The 21,059-nt window shown below is 31.1% G+C and overlaps 1 protein-coding gene across 2 annotated transcripts; it reads right to left on the reverse strand.

Annotated features, from left to right (window-relative positions):
* Window positions 1–6,489: 6,489 nt before the first annotated feature.
* LOC105322062 (sorbitol dehydrogenase) lies at window positions 6,490–20,368 on the reverse strand. 2 transcript variants are annotated; one of them, XM_020064779.3, is made up of 9 exons: window positions 20,308–20,368; window positions 19,986–20,019; window positions 19,483–19,647; window positions 14,925–15,084; window positions 13,970–14,088; window positions 13,795–13,860; window positions 11,515–11,690; window positions 10,296–10,417; window positions 6,490–6,786 (listed from the first exon to the last, which is right to left on the reverse strand). In XM_020064779.3, coding segments are annotated over exons 1-9 (891 nt in total). In that variant the 5' UTR covers window positions 20,356–20,368; the 3' UTR covers window positions 6,490–6,785. The 2 variants fall into 2 exon arrangements, with proteins under 2 accessions (XP_019920338.3, XP_011418885.3); XM_011420583.4 differs by lacking the exon at window positions 6,490–6,786 and adding an exon at window positions 8,179–9,228.
* Between the last annotated feature and the right edge of the window lie 691 nt (window positions 20,369–21,059).

The following is a 21,059-nucleotide window of genomic DNA, read 5'->3' on the forward strand; positions in this document are numbered from 1 at the left end:
TACAGTATATTGTTATTTTGAAATCACGTGACAAAAACTTTGACAGTTGTTGAACAAAGAAAATTTCCCAAAATTTTTACATTTGAAGTGTTTGAAACAAACCTTTTTTTAACTGTGTATTTCATATGGTTTTGTAAAAAGGACGTATATATCTTTTTACATACAAAAGACAATTAATTGCTTTACACAACAAGGAGACATTCAATATGCCAAATCATGGGAATAACCAATTTGATAAGACATATAGACTGAAATACGTAAACAGGCAAACCTCTTCTTGAATGCATGAAATTATTACACTATCTTTTAATTTTGTTTGCCTATCAAATACTTTTCTCTTGAATAATTATGCAAATAAGAAAAACTTGAAAAAGTAGTATTGTACATTTTACATTGTTGTTATGGTGTAAATTAATGAACACATTAGTAATTACAAAAAAAGACAAGAAATTGTGTTTGTCGATTAGAACTAACTGGTTTGGTATATTATGTACTCTAATTAAATAAACACTACGTTCTGGTAGAGGCATAAGCTAAATGTGGCATAGATTAATATAAAAAAACCCAACAATATTAAGTCTGAAACATTCATAAATTTCATAAAGGAGAATTTAGTGTAAATGCTTACGGAACAATGCAATATAAAGCGATTTCAATATTCTTAAATTACAAGAAAATCTATGCAAATTGTAAGCACGCAAATATTTTAATTCATTGTATAAAAAACAATTTCATCAAATTTTAACATTGATATATCGCTTATTGATATTCATTCTAATTTCAATAAAAGGGTCAAATTATCTTTGTTTAAGAAATTTATGCATAAATATTTTTAAGAGTTCGTTTCTTATAAAACCAACGACGTTTTTATTTAATAATTTCGTTTTTTCCTAAAAATATATGAAAAATATACCAGCATATGCATAATTATGTATTTGTTAAATAAACAGAAATACTAAGTAAATTACATTACTTAACCTTATTTTACTACTGGATTAATTGCATGTATTTATTATCTGATTTACTTTAATGAAGCAAATTCTTATATACATGTATATTCTTAGTCTTTCTAATAACCAGAGAGAAATTTATAACAAAGAAACACTAGCAAAATAAAAGTGTCATAGTGCTTTTAAATTTCCTTTTCTAGATGGTTGAAATACTGTGATTTTGATGGTATTTTTCATAACAGATTTCAAAAGAAATCAAAATTGGAACGTGAGAAAAAAAAGTATTTTTCATTTGTGAAATCTTTCTCTTATCTCATCATTTAATGACTGTGTACACAAACACATCTTGTATTTTCAAAAGAAAAGTAAAAAAAATCACTACATCGTTTTATCTTGAGGGTTACAATCCCTAAAAGTTTTGGAAAAAATCACAAAAAATGAATTTATCATATTTGTATCATTAAACATTAAATTATAAACTACGGCGATGGTAAAATCAGATATACTCAAATGGCTTAACATTACATCTGGCTAGTGTTTCCGGTGTGTTGTGGAATCTTTTATGAGGATTAAGGAGAATCGCTGTATGATCCTGTAATAAGACGACCCGAGTAAATGTGACCGCGATACGATCAGACCATCTTTGTAAGGACCTCCGTAATACCTGTCAACGTATCGTATAACGAGTCTCATGATGACGGCTTAATATCAAATTATGCTCATATTTAAGCAGAGGGGACCAAATTTTAATATCCACCCTTTTACTACTTTTCTTTTGAATTGTTATGATCAGTATTTATACATTTTATTTATTTTCAAACACGTTAATAGAGTATATGTTAAATGAATTGGGGTTCTTATTCATGATATGGTTAATATGATTTTGTTGGTACATGTATGCAATTACAGAGACGAAAATGAGGGGTAAATATTTTTGTAATTTTGGTTTACATTTTTCAGTTTAAGTTACTTGAATTTGATGGTATATATTTACAATAAAAATATTACAGATTATATTTAGATCGATGACATGAAATAATTAATACTTTTTGTTCTTTATTGTAGAGCAACTTTGATTAATCATTTGAATATATCACACAACTGATAAAAGTAAACTTCTGTTTAAGTAATATATGAATGAGAAATGAAACAAAAGATAAGTTTTCTTAGATGTCTTCTATTCATGTATAAATACAAAGTAACTACAGAGATCATTTTCGCTGCTGCCTCAGAAACAATCTAGCCAGTAGTCACCATTGTTTGCATTACATCATAAATTGTCCACGTCGGTCACCTTATTTTGAAGCATTCCAAAACTTGGTGTAAGAGCAACATACAATCCAAAAAAACCGACCTACCATTCTCAAAACCATGCATAATGGAACAATTCATGACGTCATATCGAAACCATCAAGCTGATACAGTATTGTAACTAACCGTTAAATAATTCGCAACAATTACTACTACTTTGGTAGAAGATAACGCAAATATTTTTTTGTCTCAAATTCTTTTTTTCTATTCATTAAAACAATAATTCTTTAGACTTGTACGATTTATTTTTCTAATATGCACAATGATTTAAAAAAACAAAACAAAACAAAAACAAAACAAGAAAATAATGACCAGACTATGCAAATTGATTGTAAAAATATACTTTTGATAAAAGTGAGGAAAAAAACCCAACACAATAAGAAGTACTTTTCAGTTTTCAAGCATTAGTTGCCAATAGATTGCATGACTGTGCGGGGGAAACAATGGAACATGGTGGGGGGAAATATCACAAAACCCCGCCAAAATGTCACAGCATTGCAACAGAATAATGCAGCCGGACACATAACTCCATCAATTAATTTCTTTTTATCTGTTCTATGATGAACTAAAGGTCTTGGCATTTGAATTAGAAACTTACGACAGAACATCATGCATATCGCCATTATGCTTGACATTATAAATAAATTAAATCTTAAAGTTAAAAAAAGCGTACAATGTACATTTAAAAACAATATGAAGTATAGATTTAACAACAATAACAAATGAACATCCTACTAAAGCTTTATGTATATATTTCCATAAGAAATGTCGATGAATGCAATGTAATATTTGCAATATTTTCATTCAATTTTTTATAGCAATCCGTAGAATGCGATTTATAGAATTGCACGTTCCTTAATCTTATTCTTGACAAACAACTGTACCATCTCGTCAGGACCAATTATTTTGCTCTATCGAAAACATTAGGTCAACATGAATTCCAAATAACAGGAAAAGAAATAGAGAAAGAGATTGATGTTTTGCTGTCAATTGCAAGAACCGCTCATACGATCAATCTAGCAAGGTCATATGGTATTTTGTAATAATGATCATTATATGTTATTAATATAACCATATTCTGGGAATACCTTATCAGATTTTGTCCACAGCTCTATCGCTAATGTGATCTTTGTCTGAAACTTAGCCATAAATCAATGCAGTCTTAAGAAAATGGAATATAAAACAATTCGATGTGTTTTCTGTAAGATTGCAATAAGCGTTTTCGAGATAAGCAGTACTCGTGTATCGAAATTGTCAGAGGTATTTATTGTCAAGGGAACAGGGTGTATCACTGACAGATAGTCATCGCTGCTGGTTATGTAACTAGCTTTGGTTGTTTCATTGGGAAAACAAATCAATTGTACCGTTGCCTTATCCACAGAATTACTTGTACATGTACTCTGATAGTTTATACAGAAGTAAAACGTTGCAATTTCTCATGCAATTTTTGTTTACATTTTTGCTTATTTCATAATTTGGATCTGAAACATTTTGATGCTTATGCTCATAAATGTGTATCGATTAATACACATCTCTGCTTGCAGATACTTGTTTATCGAATATCTGAAGAACAATCCATATCAAAACTCGAAACATATTTTGACATTAAACCAATTTTCTTTTTGGAGCATTCAATAGTAGCAAAAACACAAAAAGATGATTGCAATTCAGCTGTAGCAAAAAACACAAAAAGATGATTGCAATTCTGCTATAGCAAAAGCACAAAAAGATGATTGCAATTCTGCTATAGCAAAAGCACAAAAAGATGATTGTAATTTCAAAAAGATACATATGAATTCACTCAGCAAAATTATTGCAAATATATTTTATGTTATAAATGTATTTCTCGAAAAAAATATGATCATGAAAAAGTGTCATCGAGTGGGCGTATGGTACAGAGTTTCTGGCACCTCAGGGGAAAAGTAAGAGCATATTTTGTAGTTTTATAACGCCCAGTCATTATTTGGTTAAACTCTTCATTGACTTGAAAGTGGACCCTAAAATATTATTTGTGGTTAAATTGTAGAACTGACAATAGATGGCCAAATCATTGCCTGAATAAGAGGTCCAGCCATCTGCCCCAGTGAATGTAAACTCAAAATCTAACAAGACAGGGGTCGTAAATTTCACAAGCATAAAAATTACATTGCATTCGTCAGACTCTGCGATAGATGACCAACATCAAAACACCTAATCACGCAGTATCAAACACACTGATAACATCTGATAAAAGCAACCACCTGCGTATAACTTGGTTTATGCAAAAATAAGGAAAACCATCGTTTCTCATTATTAATGATATTAAGATTTCATCAATTGTGATTCATATCAAAATGGCATCCATAAAAATTAAAATGTACTCGATGGAAATCCACAAGATTTTTAATCTCCTCATCATTGTCAGGTGTTTATATAAGATCAGCAGAGATAGGGCGAGGAAGGGGTCAGCAAATGTTAAATTTCAAACCCGACTTAAAAGGAAAAATTAACACCCCTTATTGTGTGTCAGAAGCATTCGTGGAAAATATGCGATTTGTGGATAAATTCAAAATGTAATTTCTAGTTATATCTGATAATTATCTGGTGTAATCTCTGCTAGCATCTAACTCCCACTTAAAACTGTTCATTTCAGCGACTCTCAATGGCAAGAGTCACTTTTGACAATTACACCAGCTACAAAAGTAACACATCAGATATTTTAACAATTTTAAATTTTGATCTCAATCTCCAATTTTATTTATAATGCATTTTCTTGTTTTCTATGTTAAAGATTTTGACACCAAAACCAGAAAATACATGATAAATAGCATTTTCTATCATGCTTTGTAACAGGCAAGATAATTTCACATGAAAACTTGATAAAAACATGTTACGGATTAAAAAAAATTGGAATATGCAGTTAAGTAATGTAGTTAACACGTTAAGATAAAGAATCTTATACTGAAAATATTGAATAATTGACGAAGAGAAGAAATTAAGTTAATGAAGTGGAGGAAGCAAAAAGGTAAAATAATTAACAAAGATGTGCCATTTGAAATCATTACAAATTGGTATTCAATACACACTTTCAGCACCCTGAGATAAAAGGTGATACATTTACATTTTATGCACACCTCTTGTGATTCAGTTTTCTAAAGGTGAGCATTGCACAACAGCGAGGTTGACTCCATTAACTTGCTATCATTAAACTTGCTGGGCTCAATGGACGCGCGTGTTTATGTCATAAATAATACAGTCTTGTAAAGTTAGCTATATCAGGTTGAGCAAAATTATTAATTATACGATTTTTCTAACCCTTCATTTTATATTTTAACAACTTATACACGTGCAAACGTGCAAATGCTTGAACAGTTTACAACAGTCGAGGGATATTGATCGGCGTTTTGACGTCATAGTCATTGAATGTGAATGCTTAACAAATGTTTTTTACTAAAATAAAATTTACTAAAGTAATAATATTTTTAAATTTAATTTTAAAACATAGCAAATAAGGAAAAAAATATAAAATACAAATAATAAAATACCAATACAATTATTGTAGGTATTTGTTTTAAAGGTTTAAATAAAATTCTATTCGTGGGGAGATATTATGTAGTCTTCTTTGACAATTATTTCATTTAAAAGATATAATTAAAAGAAAAAGTAAGAAATAAATAAAGACTAATTAAAAATAATTTTAAAAATATCTTTAAAAAATTATTTGGGCAAAAGAAATTCCATGAATCAATATCTGCATACATCCAAATTTACAGTTATATTATAGAGCACAACCTCTACTGTAATAAAAGGAAGTACATAAATTCCTATTAATTTACATTAATTAATAACCTCAGTTTTTAACATGTAATACTTTGTATTACTTCATTATTGTAAATAATTCTTATTTATTTTTTATTTGAATTATAATGAAATTTATATAAAATGGTATTTTTCTTATATTTATATTGGATAAACAAAATACATTTCAAATAAAGTGAAAAAATTAATCCAAACAAATTGCTAAAATAATAAAGTTAGAATAGATATACATTTATAAAATCTACTGAGTATTCTATTATTATGAATATAAATATTACATTTATATTAGCAATTAGATGAATTGCAATTTAGTGCATGTTCACTTAATAAGATACATTTATTGGTGGCTGAATAAAAAAAAAATACATGCATCTTTAGTACATTAATTTAACAAAAATAAATGTATGCTGGTAGCTGATTAGAATACCTTTTATATATAAAAAAATTAAATAGCAAGTAAGTGTACACGTATTTAATAAACATAATGTGCATATGTACAGTATATAATTTTTTTTATTCCAATTAGTATCCATTTCACACACAAATAAACCCCCGAATTGAATTTTTCAGAAGTTTTCATTAACGAGTGAGACCACATAGTTCTCTGGATCGATCGGTCTGTCACAGACAGCTGAGGTCAGCAGGTCAAAGAAATACTAAACATACTGATGAGTATTGTGTATTCCTCGGTACAAGAATGGCTGGTTCTGTATCTATTTGAGTTTTTCTAAAGAGCAAATAATATTTTGCTTAAAATTGAAATATTTCTTACATTCAATTTTAGAAATTTACTTTAAAAAATTAAGTATTTGCTACTGGGGGATCTTCAGAATTACTCTTTTGAAATAAAAGGGATAAAATTTTAAAGCTATACCAAAATTGTGCGAAATCAACATTGTTGTTTAAACATATTTTACCTAAATAAATTAAAAATTAATAGCAAATTATTATGAAAAACAGTAAAAAGAATTCTCTTTCCAAAGTATTGCAAATGTAGTCCCTTTTCAAAGAAAATCATCTATATTCTTTTTCATAAAATTTTTTCATTAATATAGATACTAAAATTATCTTTGAGCTTAGACAACCAAATTTTGATTCTAAAAAAAATTATGATTTATAAATATTTCTATTTCAGTTTAATTTTACATTTATGACAAATTTGTATACATCATTAATAAAAATCGGATGAACTATTCTAAATATATTTTTCCATTTTCTGAAGATTAGAAAGTAAGTTCCAGTTATCATTTGTTATTTTTTTTTATAATCAGTAATATATTCAATATCAATTTCAATATTCAGACATAATTAGACGATAAAGTGATAACCGATCAATTTAAAGATAAAGTATTTACTTTTAGCGGCCAATGTAACATGTAAAGTTTACACGATAAATGAAAATTTATGAGATTTCATTTTCTGTAAAGTTTTACATTCAACATAATCGTGACTATTTTTACCAAAATGAAAAATAAAATGGCAATGTTTTTTATTTGAATATTAATATTTTTCTATGATGCAATAAATGAATAAAGGAATAATAATAAAGAATTATATACATATATTGTTTGAAACACCGCATCATGTTGCGAATTAAAATTTAAAAAAATATTAAATCGTTTTCAATATTCTTAGAAACAATATTTTTTCATATATTTTATCATATTCTTTTGTACTCTGAAAAAAATATTGTGTTAATAGGGTTTAATCAAAACTAAATAGAGAAGCTAATACTTGGGAATAAAGTTCATTCTTTTGTCGGGTTACAAGTAAAAGTTACAAAGTTATATAATCACATTTCAATACTTTGTTTCCATCTATGATCACAATCTCTCATAAGCCTTTGATGTAGTTCACAAATAGAAATTTACTCTCATTTTAAGTGAAAATCTGCGGCTTCTTTCCTAACTGAACAGATTGTGTTTAGATGTTAAAGAAAACTTGTCTCAGAAATTATAATTTCTTTGAACATCGCCTGATATAAAAGAGTCCGTCGTTTATTAAAAGCCCTCATCGCATCTTTATCGATTTGAACACAAAATTAAAGAATGAAAGATTTAGTGGAACATATGCTCCTGAGTTGGTCTTTTTTCCACCTGTCTATTGGTATTGGTTTGGAGGGAGTCCCGTCAATGCGTTATGCACAATTACCTATTAAGTTGTACCGCTTATCAGCAGTATATATCTAAAATAATCTTGTCTTGTATTCAGCAAACTGTACCTATACAAGATCAGATAAGATCTTTCATAACATCAAACACATTCGAGAGGTTATTAAGGTATTGTAAAGAAAAATGGCTTTGACTAAATTTGTTGGACGCTTTAGTGATTGTAAAAAGCACAAAAGAGATTTCTAGATGCGAATCTCCACGTTGCGATACTAAAAACGTTTAATTTCTGTTAACCCCTCTCTTTTTGTATCGCTACCAATTACTTTTCCCCGATCTGATCGCTCGCCCAACCATATCCGGAATGTATTTATCAGACATAGGAAATGTACATAAAATGCTAACTTCTAAGAGCAAAGCACAAGAGCAACCGATACCCATTGCTAATCAGCAAAGATGGTACAGAGCAACTGCTTTCAAATATTTAAATCTTATCAACAAATCCACGCTTGAAATCATATCGAACCACGAATCTTTCAATGCAAGAACAATTAATTCTTTTAAATCTTTGGAAATTCAAATTAAATATTTTTTGGCTGGAAAGTCATTTCTATCGGACACCGGTTTCAGTTAAATTAATTCGCGTTTCCTTTTAACAAAAGACGTGTAAAAGTATCAACAATGAAGCCGCAAAACTAAAAATATGGTTTCTTTATCGTCTAATTACATTCAAAAATGAATTTGTTTCAGATGCACATCTGATTAAATCTTGCTATCTAATTTGCATCTCTTTACAAGTGTCGTTTATGCTTGGCAAAGTATCAGAAAATTCCATATGTGTGAAAAAAATGATAAACAAATGCACCATGTAAAATATTTTTATCGCACTGAAAATTTGAAACTAATTCTGGCCACATTCAATAATAACTTTAACTGCTTTGGTGTCATGTGATGAAGCGGTTTCGAAGGCTTTAACAGAATCAGGCAGAGAGAAACGGTGGGATATTAGGGGCTTAACATCCACCACGCCCTTTGAGACAAGTTCTAAGGCAGTTGGGTAACTGAAAAAATTAAATAAATATTTCAGTCTTTGGATGCATCTTGCACTGAATTTCTGGTTATCTTTGGTATTTTATCAAACTTTATTTTTCTACAAATATGGCAACATGTTTACGATAAGAATAAGTCAAAACAGTCGTTTGCCCGGCTAATTAAGTGGTCATATAGGTTTCTAAAATTTCTATAAATATATATCACAATAGAACTATAATTCCACGAAACGACCTGAAATGATAATACTGATTTTTGAGAATGTCCACAAGTTCATGGAGTGATGCTATAAGAGACCCTCGTTTTACTTTTGGCTTCTCGGGAACAATAACCGGATGGCAAATAAAGAAAAACTTTTCATGTTAAACTGAAATCATTAATAGATGAAAATTTATTTCAGTAGGTGAGAAAGTTATTATTATTATTAAAGTGCCATGTGCAAGATTTTTATAAAATCAAGATATAAGTTGCTACAGGCTCATAGGACCTATACAAACCACGGGAAGCTATACAATTATAAACTTATAAATATTTACATATTAGAATAGAAATAAGCGTACCATAATAAACATATCAAGTAAAAATTGTATACTTATATTGAAAACTTAACATGTTAACACTAAACATAAAAATGATTCTGTAACGATAATATACAGTCATTATCAAAAATCTATCTATATCACATCAACTTTTTCAAAAATACTCGCTAATTGATAATATTTACTGGCGTTTACTGCTTCTCTGTGTAATAAACGGAACAGAAACTAATTTGTAGGATTAAAGACTACAACATGCTAAACTATTTAAGCGATAGAATAATTTTTGTTGGAACATTAAAAATGTACATAAATTTAGAAGACTGAAAACCTGAAAATCAAAGGAAACCGACGGTATCCACCTTATCTAAATCGTTAGACGATTAAATCCCAGAAAGGAAATATAAACAGGTAATTTGATTTTCTTCATATTACAAGATGTTTACTACAGATAAGTACTCTATCCGTCAATACATCTCTCTGTTTATGCAAATAAAACGCAACAATGACTTTGGGTGAGTGAAATTTAACAAATCGCTTACCAATTAGCATATCTAAATACTCCGGTGATATCTATCTCTTTCGTGAACGCCAAATTAAGGGGGAACTCTGCGTCGCCAGGGACCCTACCAACCATGACCAGGCAGCCACCGGGGAGCGTTGCCTGACAACACAAGTAAGACCAGATCTCACTTCAAAAACAACCAACCGAGAGAAAAATATATTAGAAAAGACAGGATTCAAATTTGATCATCCAGATCGCCTAGATTGGCGCGATATAAAGGGAGAACGCGCACTGAAACATGCTTTTTGGACTTTTATGTTTGCTGCTTTATGCCCATTGTTGGTGGAAGTTTTGACGCATTTTGCAGCAAACAACGTTAAAAATTATGCCACTGCTTCTCATTCTTTTCATAATTTCGTTTGTGAACAAATTATATAAAGATTAGTAGATTCTAAAACTAAAGAGTATTTATTATATGAATTCGATTGATTATTTATTTTTTCATAGGATAAAATTATGATATCTTGAAATTAAGCCCTGAATTTGAAATTATATGGTTCATCTTGAAATATGGCAAGACGCGTACGCGTAGAGGTTTTGATATCGTAAAATTAAATATAGAAAACAAAATAAAGAATCTGAATATCGCTGAATTTATTTTAACTAATAAAAAATAATATTAGTACTATTTCAATATGCTAATGCAATCATAGGATATGATGTTTCAATAAATTTATAGTATTTACATTCATATAAATTAAATGAGTGAAATCTTTATAACATGGTAATTTCTCCGTTCAGTTAACTTAAGCATAGATAAATTTGTGATGAAATTAATATTGATAATGCTGGAAAACAGTAAAACATTTACAATCAGTATTTGCAAAAAATGTATTTATATGCAGGATAACTATATCAATAAGATAAAAAGATTTAAAAATCTACACCAAAAATTTTAAGAATTTTTTTCATCTTAGTTTTTGAAGAAATACCGACAGCTTATCGCGTTTTTGTACGAATCCGTCCTTACTAAAGAATGAAATTTCAGCGAACAAAGATAGCGCATGCTTCAGTGACAGTCTTATTTTGTAAAGAACGAAAATTTCATTGTTAATATATTATGTAGGTGACATTCCTCAAGTTTTTTCTGATGTGGCTATTTAACGTATAGATGTTATTTCACGTAAAAAAAGATTGTATGTAGCATCTTTGTAAAATATTATGAAATATCATTGACTAATTGTTTCACATCTTACGTATATTCCTGTTGAAAATCCAAAGTTAGTACCACTGCACTCAATAGTTACGTCAGGATGATCACCGAGGATTTCCGATATATTTGTGGCCAGTTGTTCGGGTTTCTCGGAGGACACCCTGATTGTAAAGTCAGCCCCAAGAGACTTTGCTAAGGCCAGCCTTGTCTCGTCGATATCTTTGAAATATGCAGAATATTTCAACAAACAAAACAATATATAAGACTTGGAAATACTTGGAATTATTAAATAAAAGTAAAAATGACATATGACATAAAAACATATTATCAAATAAAGGACTAGAAGTTATATTTTCTGCTGTTTAATTCGCTGAAATGTTAAAAAAAGAAAATTGTTCAAAAAACAAAACAGGGGCTAATTTATTACTATCCTTTTTACAGAGTCGGTCCCCTTTTAGACATGTTATTTGATTTAGTACATATACCTGTGATTACGTGTTATTAGTACATGTACCTATAATGACTTGTTATACCTGTGATGTCTTGTTATTAGTACATGTACCCTTGATGTCTTGTTATTAGTACATGTACCTGTGATGACGTATTATTAGTTAATGTTCATGTGATGTAAGGGGCTATTTTATTACTATCTTTTTACAGAGTCGGTCCCTTTTTTGACATGTTACTTTATTTAGTACAGGTACCTGTGATGACGTGTTAATACACGTACCCGTGATGACGTGTTAGTACAGGAACCCGTGATGACGTGTTAGTACAGGTACCCGTGATGACGTGTTAGTACATGTACCTGTGATGACGTGTTATTAGTACATATAACTGTGATGACGTGTTTTTAGTTCATGTACCTGTGATGACGTACATGTACATTTCATGGCGTGCAATAAATACATGTACATGTACCTGTGATGACGTACCTTTGTTGGTGTGTTACAAGTACCTGTTTCTGTGATGACGTATTAATAGTACCTGTACCTGAAATGACGTGTTATTAGTACATAAACATGTAATTATGTGTTATAAGTACATGAACCTGTGATGACGAGTTATTAGTACATGTACCTGTGATGATGAGTTATTAGAACATACACCTGTGATGACGTGTTATTAGTACATGTACCTGTGATGACGTGTCATTAGTACATGAACATGTAATGCGTGTTATTAGTACATGAACATGTAATGGCATGTTATTAGTACATGTACCTGTGATGACGTGTTATTAGCACATATACCTGTGATGACGTGTTATTAGTACATGTACCTGTGATGACGTGTCATTAGTACATGAACATGTAATGGCGTGTTATTAGTACATGTACCTGTGATGACGTGTTATTAGCACATATACCTGTGATGACGTGTTATTAGCACATATACCTGTGATGACGTGTTATTAGTACATATACTTGTGATGACGTGTTATTAGTACATGTACCTGTGATGCCGTGTTATTAGTACATGTACCTGTGATGACGTGTTATTAGTAAATGAACATGTAATGATGGGTTATTAGTACATGAACAGGTGATGACGTATTAATAGTACATATACTTGTGATGACGTGTAATTAGTACATATACCTGGGATGACGTTTAATTAGTACATGTACCTGTAATCACGTGTTATTAGTACATATACATATACTTGTGATGACGTATTTTTAGCTTATTTACCTGTGATGACGTGTAATTAGTACATATACCTGTGATGACGTGTTTTAGTTCATGTACCTGTGATGACGTGTTATTAGTACATGTACCTGTGATGACGTGTTAGTACATGTACCTGTGATGACGTGTTATTAGTACATTTTTTTGTGTAATGTGTTATTAGTACATGTACCTGTGATGACGTGTTAATAGTTCATGTGCCTATGATGACGTGTTATTAGTACATTTTTTGTGTAACATGTATTAGTACATGTACCTGTACCTGTGATGACGTGTCATTAGTACATGATCCTGTGATGACGTGTTATTAGTACATGTACCTCTGATGATGTGTTATTAGCACATGTACCTTTAATGACGTGTCATTAGTACATCAACATGTAATGACGTGTTATTAGTACATTTTTTGTGTAACGTGTTATTAGTACATTTTTTTGTGTAACGTGTTATTAGTACATGTACCTGTGATGACGTGTTACTACATGTGTAACTGTGATGACGTGTTATTAGTACATGTTATTAGTACATGTACCTGTGATGACGTGTTATAAGTACATGTACCTGTGATTACTTGTTATTAGTACATGTTATAAGTACATGTACCTGTGATGACGTGTTATTAGTACATGTACCTGTGATCACTACAGTTGTGGCACCGTTTTGTTTGGCCACCATTAGTGTTAGAATTCCCACTGGACCTGTAGAAGAACAACCAAAGAGGGTGCATGGTCCCTGAATTTTACAATTACACTGTATATGTATTATCAGCTTTGATTAAAGCGATTTCATTCTTTATTTCAATCAAACCTGCTCCACAGATAAGGAGTTTGGTTCCCAGCCCGACTTTGCCTTTACGACAACTGTAAACGGCCACAGCTAGAGGTTCCAGCATCGCACCTTCGTCATCAGTCACGTGATCCGGCAACCTGAAGAGTATAAAATTATCTAATTTTCTAACATATTTAGATCACGTCTCTCATTTTAGGATGGATCTACGTCGCAAAATGTAGTCACTGGATAAATGTTAAATGTTTGAACAAATTAAAGACAAAATGTGTCACCCTACCCTTTCGGGTTAAATGTATAGGTGAGGCCACCAGTGCACGTGGACATATAAATGTGTAACAAATCCGAGTAAAACTGGGAAATTACAGTAAAATGTCTCCAGATTTACGCCTAATTTAACTGGCAAGTTACCACGATACTGATTTTCAAAAACCGTGTTCTTTATAACTATTATTGCAAAATAACCTGCTTTTTTCAAGATCTTATTCAAAATATTTTAATAAAACTTTTAGTTAAAATTTGAAGACTGATATTTTTTTTTAATAAAGTTTGTGAAATAAAGTTTTGCCGCTTTTAAACTGAAAATCCACATGAGTGTCTTTATGTTATAAATTTAGAACAACATAGGTCTACTAAAAGGTTGCAACGTTTTTATTTCTACTTTTAATTCGTAATCAAGGTGTGCTAAAACCAAGAATACTAGTAATCAAATGTGAATACAGTATACCTATTTTAAAATATGAAAAGGATTATTTTAACGATTTTATCTCTTCTAATTTGTCTACAAAGTACCTGAAACAAAAACATCGCCATATTACAGAAACAATTAAAAAAACACAGCTTTTCTTTGACGTCACATTGGGTACCTAGTAACGCATTGCAACATACAAGGGGGACCAACTGTCAAATGCCGATACCACATTTAACCATTGAAATCATTTGATGATACATTTTGTATTTACATATCATGTTTTACCGGAAACAGAATTGTGCGGAATGCTTGTAAAGCCGACATAGGTTCCCGTCATCCGGCGGCGTTGCGCAGAAGAAGATGCGCGGACACAGATTATAGCGCCCCGTCTTACACAGACGACACACTCCACAGGAAACGCCTGGCTCTATCGCCACTCGGTCCCCTGAAATGTAAACAATCAAAAATAACACTTAGGACAAGCCATAAAAAACCTAGGATTTTGAAAAATAAAAAAACGGTGTACATGTATTATAACTTCGATGAAATGAAAAGCATAGTCGTTCTTAATTTTTCGTCTGCTTTACATAAAACAACGTCTGATATACACACAGTCTACATACATATACATTTTCATTAAAATTCCTACAAGTTTTTACCTTCGTTTACTTTTGATTTCCCATGTTTTGTACAACTTGTAGAATTACGCGGTGTGCAGAAACTATGGCATAATACGCATTAAACTGGAGGGGCGGGGGGGGGGGGGGGGGGGGGGGGCAAACGTACTCGTATACGTACACGTTTAAAAGCTTAATCTCTCCAACAAGACTTTTTATATGATAATCTTATTTTTTCAAATTATGATTTTTTAAAAGGATTCATTTACCTTATTTACCCAAATTGTTCTGAACTGATACAATGTGGCAATGTAACATGACTCGCTACCTGGGATCTCATATCAAGTGTTATACTAGCATTAACCTTATGATAAGGAAAACTACACGGACGAAATAAGCGGTCGTTCGGAAATTATAATTTATTCGTTATTGATTTTATCTGAAAACCATGCAGGATTTTACATTACATGTACACATATACAAGTTTGTACAAAGTAATATTCCCATTGCTGGAAAGCTGTGAAAAGAACCAAAATAAACATGTTAATGGGTTATTAACCTTCTCAGAGTATAAAAATTTTTTTTTTAAATTAAAAATACTAAATTTCAATAACTTGAATGCTTTCATCACAACTGAAAATTGTAAGGGAAAAAAAAGGGAGTTGATTTTTGTAGGAGTATCTTTTTAACCAATGTCTGAACATTGCTGATTTAGTGTCAGTAACAGTTGTTATAGCTTACATGTATCTGATAGGGAAGTCTGCGTGAAAGTCTCAATCATTATGGTTTTTACCCGCTTTTTTAACCTGTACAAAACAAAGTAATTGCCGACAGATTTATGTAAGTATTGAATTTAAAATAAAAGAAAAAAGGAAAAATTAGCATACATTTTACCCCCCTCCCAGAATTAGATTAAACTATTTTCAAACATTGGTTAACTGAGCCTGCATGCAAATTTGGTCTGATGCATATGTGTCAATAATTTGCAAAAGTTTGTTTTTAAAATGCTACAAGTGCTTATGGTCTTGTTATGAATTTTAAAGACTGTTAAATATTTTGATTTACATTCATTTTATGAATATCATTTGTTTGTTTTTTTTTCAAATATAAACTTTAAATACAAGTTATGCTTTCAGTAAAAACAGCAACAATCCAAAATTTTTTTCAAAGAACTATTCTATGTTGCAGATTTATTAATCAACTGAGTGCACAGATCCTCACCAACCCCAGTGCGAGTGATTGTATAAATCAGTTGATTTAAAGATACAACTCCGATGGACTAGGATAAATCTACATATAATGCGATTGACTTTCGCGTTGAATACGCGCATGTGCATCAACCCAATAGGATCTTGGGTAGAAATCATGTCTAAAATAAGTAGGTACGTTGTATATGGTATCAAATAATGCAAAATGTGGCGTTTACTATATGATTGCCACATGTAGTATATACAAAATATAGGAATATTGTTGAAAACTTTTGAATGTGATTGATTTAACTCTACAATTTGCAAATATTTTTACAACGTAACTTAAATAGCTAGATAAAAACAATACTTTTTATCAATCAATATATAAGTCTCTTAAGGCATATCGCTTTCACAAGAATAAAAAATATCTAACAAAGTAATCAAATATTTTCAATCCATAAAATAGATTTATTTAAATCATCAATTTATAAATCTCCCCCATACTTTAAAAAAAACCCGATGCTACATTCCTGTTTTAACATTTTTTATGCAAGTATATTACATTTACTTGTGGTATTCGTTATACATGCAGAAAAATCAATATAAAGCCCGAGATATGCTTTAGATATTTTCATGAATATTGTTCCGGCTAAATTAAAAATAAAACAAGAAAACAAACTTGCAAAACCACACTAGGGGTGGAAAAATCTGCAGTAACTATCATGTTTAATTTATAGTTGCAGTTTTACTATACCTTGAAGATGGGTTCTACTCTAAATTATTTGTAAAAAAAAAAATTGTTGGAGGGTAGGGGTCTATTATTGAAAAAAAGCTGCGAGACAACACATGTTCCCTCGTCCCACACGGGGATTCGAACTCCGGACCCAGTTTTCCCTTCAACTATGATTATATATTATGACGTAATGGCTAAAAATGTCTATACTTTGTGGTTGGTTATCAATGATGTCAAAGTTTTCATTTATTTAATTGGTTGAAATGCAAATCAACGTAAGGGATATAACTCAATCTTTAAAAAGAGACGAACACCATCAACAGATATGCTGTTAATTTTCAATAGGGGTTTTTAAAGATTTTTTTTCTTCATAATGCTATCATTTTTAGATAATTTTTTTTTTGCATATGTTGCAGAAATACGTTTTGAATTTGTTTTTAGAAACTGTTGAAAATTCTCTACATACATGTATTTCTATCATTTACATAGGCTATATTTTCCAGCATATTTTGAAGAGCTTAGAAGACTGAATTTACAAAGATGGCATAACTTTTTAAAGTTTAAGCTTAACTTGTCCTAAATAATTTAAATATTTCACAAATATTTACGATTTCATACCTATAACATTTACAGGTTTTTTTTTTCTCAAAAATAATTAATTCTTGAACAACGCAAATATTGCATCCCCGAATTGAGCCACGTCACGGTATGTTCTTGGATTGTCAGTTCTCCACGGTCATTATAATCTCTGATCTTACCGACTGTAAATATGTACACATTACATAAGTTGCTTATATAGTTTTTGGGTGAATTTATCTAGATGAATATAAATTAATTGAATTATAATATCATTTTTTCGTATCAAAACCTAGCTTAGACTGTGCATGTTGATTCAGCTGATAATAATCAGTCTGGTATCTAACACCCCCCCCCCCCCAATAAAAACAAGATGGAAAAATATATCATCTTTTTTCAACGTCACGCCCAAAGGGGCAGAACTCTAGGAATGTGACAAACACGTGCCTATTCAGATATTCAGGTCAATAGGACGGTGTGTCTAACTGAACGTCCCAGGGACACCGTGTATGTTGATTAATAACCCTACGTTTATATGTTAGCTAGTCGAAATGTTTTGGTCAACGATTTAAAAATGAAGGAAAATAATACTGCTTTTACAACTAATTTTTTTTTATCCAGAAGGGTAACGACACGGACACATCGCCGTTCAATGTACACGTGCTGTACACGTACATACCTTGGCTAATCAGTTATTGAGAACTAGGCTAGGCAGCATTTGTTTTTCATAGTAAAATAATTATATACGAATCAAGAATACTGTATACCTATATATATACGCATGTATTCTGAAATTCATAATATGTGCAAGAGTTTATACCGTGTTGAATTATTCATTTCAGTACAGATCATTTCTTCTGCATTCACCTTTTACAAGGTTCACCTAGTTGTGTCAAATGCGTTTGAAAAAGTTTAAATATTTTACACGGTTTTCCCTGTATAATCTTACTACACTGCCACCATCCCCACCCCCACGATTAACCCCTCCTATTAGTTATTGTTTCCTGTTACCATCTCCAACCGCACCCCCATTCAATAATTTTATTTTTTATTTTCTGGTTACAAAAAAACCCCAAACGAAGTATCCAGATTTGCCCCAGTCACATCTTCACTATGTGCATCCCCGGCCATAAATGGGAGCGGAGTGGACCGAAACCCTTGGCTATGCCAAAGCCATTGCGTCATAATAACCATACAAATCATGTGGAATAAATGAAACTGTGTTCTGTAGATGAAAAAAAAATATCCTAATGAATGAGAGAAAGTGAGATTTCGTAAATTCGCATATAAGATTTTCAATTTTACATTTATATACTATCCCTTGGTAGCGACTGTAGATAAAGCTTTCTGTTTGTGGATCTTATTACTGATGTTATGACATCCTTTTGTAATTTTAAATTATTTAAAGCATGTGTATTCTAAGCAGGGAACTTTCCAAAAAAAGAGAATGATTTAAACAAATGATTCAGACAGATGATTTACGGTTACAGCTTGCAGCAATTGGAGTTTGGTGGCAGATTGATGGTTTTAATATCTTAAACTGTGACTTTTAGAAAGTTATCAAAATCACTAAGCCGTTCATTTTAATGCCCTCACACGATTGGTTGAATTTCTCAATATAATCTATTGCTGTCTTTGTTTTTAGCTTACTGTTTTTTCATGCATTTAGAGTACACCCATAAACTAATCACTTCATCTCGCGTTGATAATGACATGCATGGCTGTACCTATTTTTAGATGTTTGACCCCGGATCCGACCTTGACGACCTTTCCGCTTCCCTCGTGGCCCATTATCATGGGCTTTTCCAGGCTGAACTTTCCACATTTTCCGTACTTCCAGTACTTCAGGTCTGACCCACAAATCCCCACCGAGCACATGGCCAGTAGGACCTCTGGAAAGGAAAAACTCAGGAAGTTGTATAAACAAATATATGTGGAGCTGATTAACCAATCCTAATTATTCATTCAATAAATTCGTAAATGTAAAATGTGCATTAAATATGTTCTTACGATGAGATAATAAGCATGTTGTTTTAAATATTTCCCGTTTCTGGCATGGTTCATGACCATGAACATGTAATATATTGATTTGCGTTGAAAGAATAGAGTAATTTTCTCTATCCTACATTCGATTTACTTTGACTTAAGGATTCTTGATTCCCTTGAATGCACTGCATGTACAAATATAAGAAGTACTTTTAACAGATAATCATAATTATAATCAATTTACCATTGTCTTTAATTTCAGGCACCGGAATCGATTCCTGAAAACAAAATTATGAATAATAGATATGATCAATAAGATAATTTAATATATAGATAACCATCATCATTATTTAACATTGTATCAAAATGACCCGGCCAACATGATATGGAAACGAATTGTCCTATCACCGTACAACTACACCTGATACTGCACAGTGGGATATCCCATTCTTTTAACGCCACAAGATAACTGATCTACGAGTAAAGCTCGGCGAAAACAAATTGATAAGGCGTTTTTTGGCTCAATGTCTCAAAGAAAAATGAAATTAATTGTTTTAAAATCTTACGACTCGCAAATCATTCGGCCCATGTAGTACAACAGCAATGTTCGCCATGACAGAAAAGATAAGGAATTTAATGTCCTATATAGTTAACACCTTACCATCATATCTAATGTTAACGTTCAAATCTTCAAAGGGCCAATCGATGCTTTATGATTAACTAAAATGTCCAGAATATTTACACGAGAAACCAATAAAAAACATTAAATTGTTAATTTTAAAATTAAACTGTTAATCATTTCTTTCACTAAACGAATAAAATACACTTAAACTGAGGCATGTACTGTATATAGATAAATGCATTGCATAATATATGTGTTCAGATGAATCGAAATGGACGAATATGATCTCTAAAAATAAACAGCGCCACACGCGTGCATGTAGTCGCTGAAATGTCGTGCATGAAGTTCCACGATGTCAATCTTCTCTGCTACAGTGCATGTATTACGTCATCAGAGGAATATTAAGTTAGCTCTCCATCATGTATTTTTTTTAAAAATCCGTTTTTCATATGCAAAGTACAAACTTTTTTTTACATAATTTTTTTTCCATTCTAGGCCGCGAGTAATTTTGAATATGTTTATAGCTAAATGCATGTTCACAATATATATACTGAAGAGGGAAATTGTATAGATATTGGAAGTCCCATTCTCAATGTCATGAAATAATCAAAAAGACCAGACGTATTTAGATGTAATGATGTGGTGTTAAAAATGATTTTTACAATTGCAGAAACTGTTTTCTTAAATCATCAGGGT

This window comes from Magallana gigas, chromosome 6 (genome assembly GCF_963853765.1).
Source record: "Magallana gigas chromosome 6, xbMagGiga1.1, whole genome shotgun sequence".
Classification (NCBI taxonomy): Eukaryota; Metazoa; Mollusca; class Bivalvia; order Ostreida; family Ostreidae; genus Magallana; species Magallana gigas.

What these genes read in the sequence shown, in the direction of transcription:
- LOC105322062 (XM_011420583.4), bottom strand. Translation starts at nt 20,355, where the DNA reads ATGGCGAACATTGCTGTTGTACTACATGGGCCGAATGATTTGCGAGTC. An exon ending in CACAACTGTAGTGATCACAG is followed by an intron (nt 11,691 to 13,794) that starts GTACATGTACTA and finishes CATATTTCAAAG; the next exon opens with ATATCGACGAGACAAGGCTG. An exon ending in GATTTTCAACAGGAATATAC is followed by an intron (nt 10,418 to 11,514) that starts GTAAGATGTGAA and finishes TTGTGTTGTCAG; the next exon opens with GCAACGCTCCCCGGTGGCTG.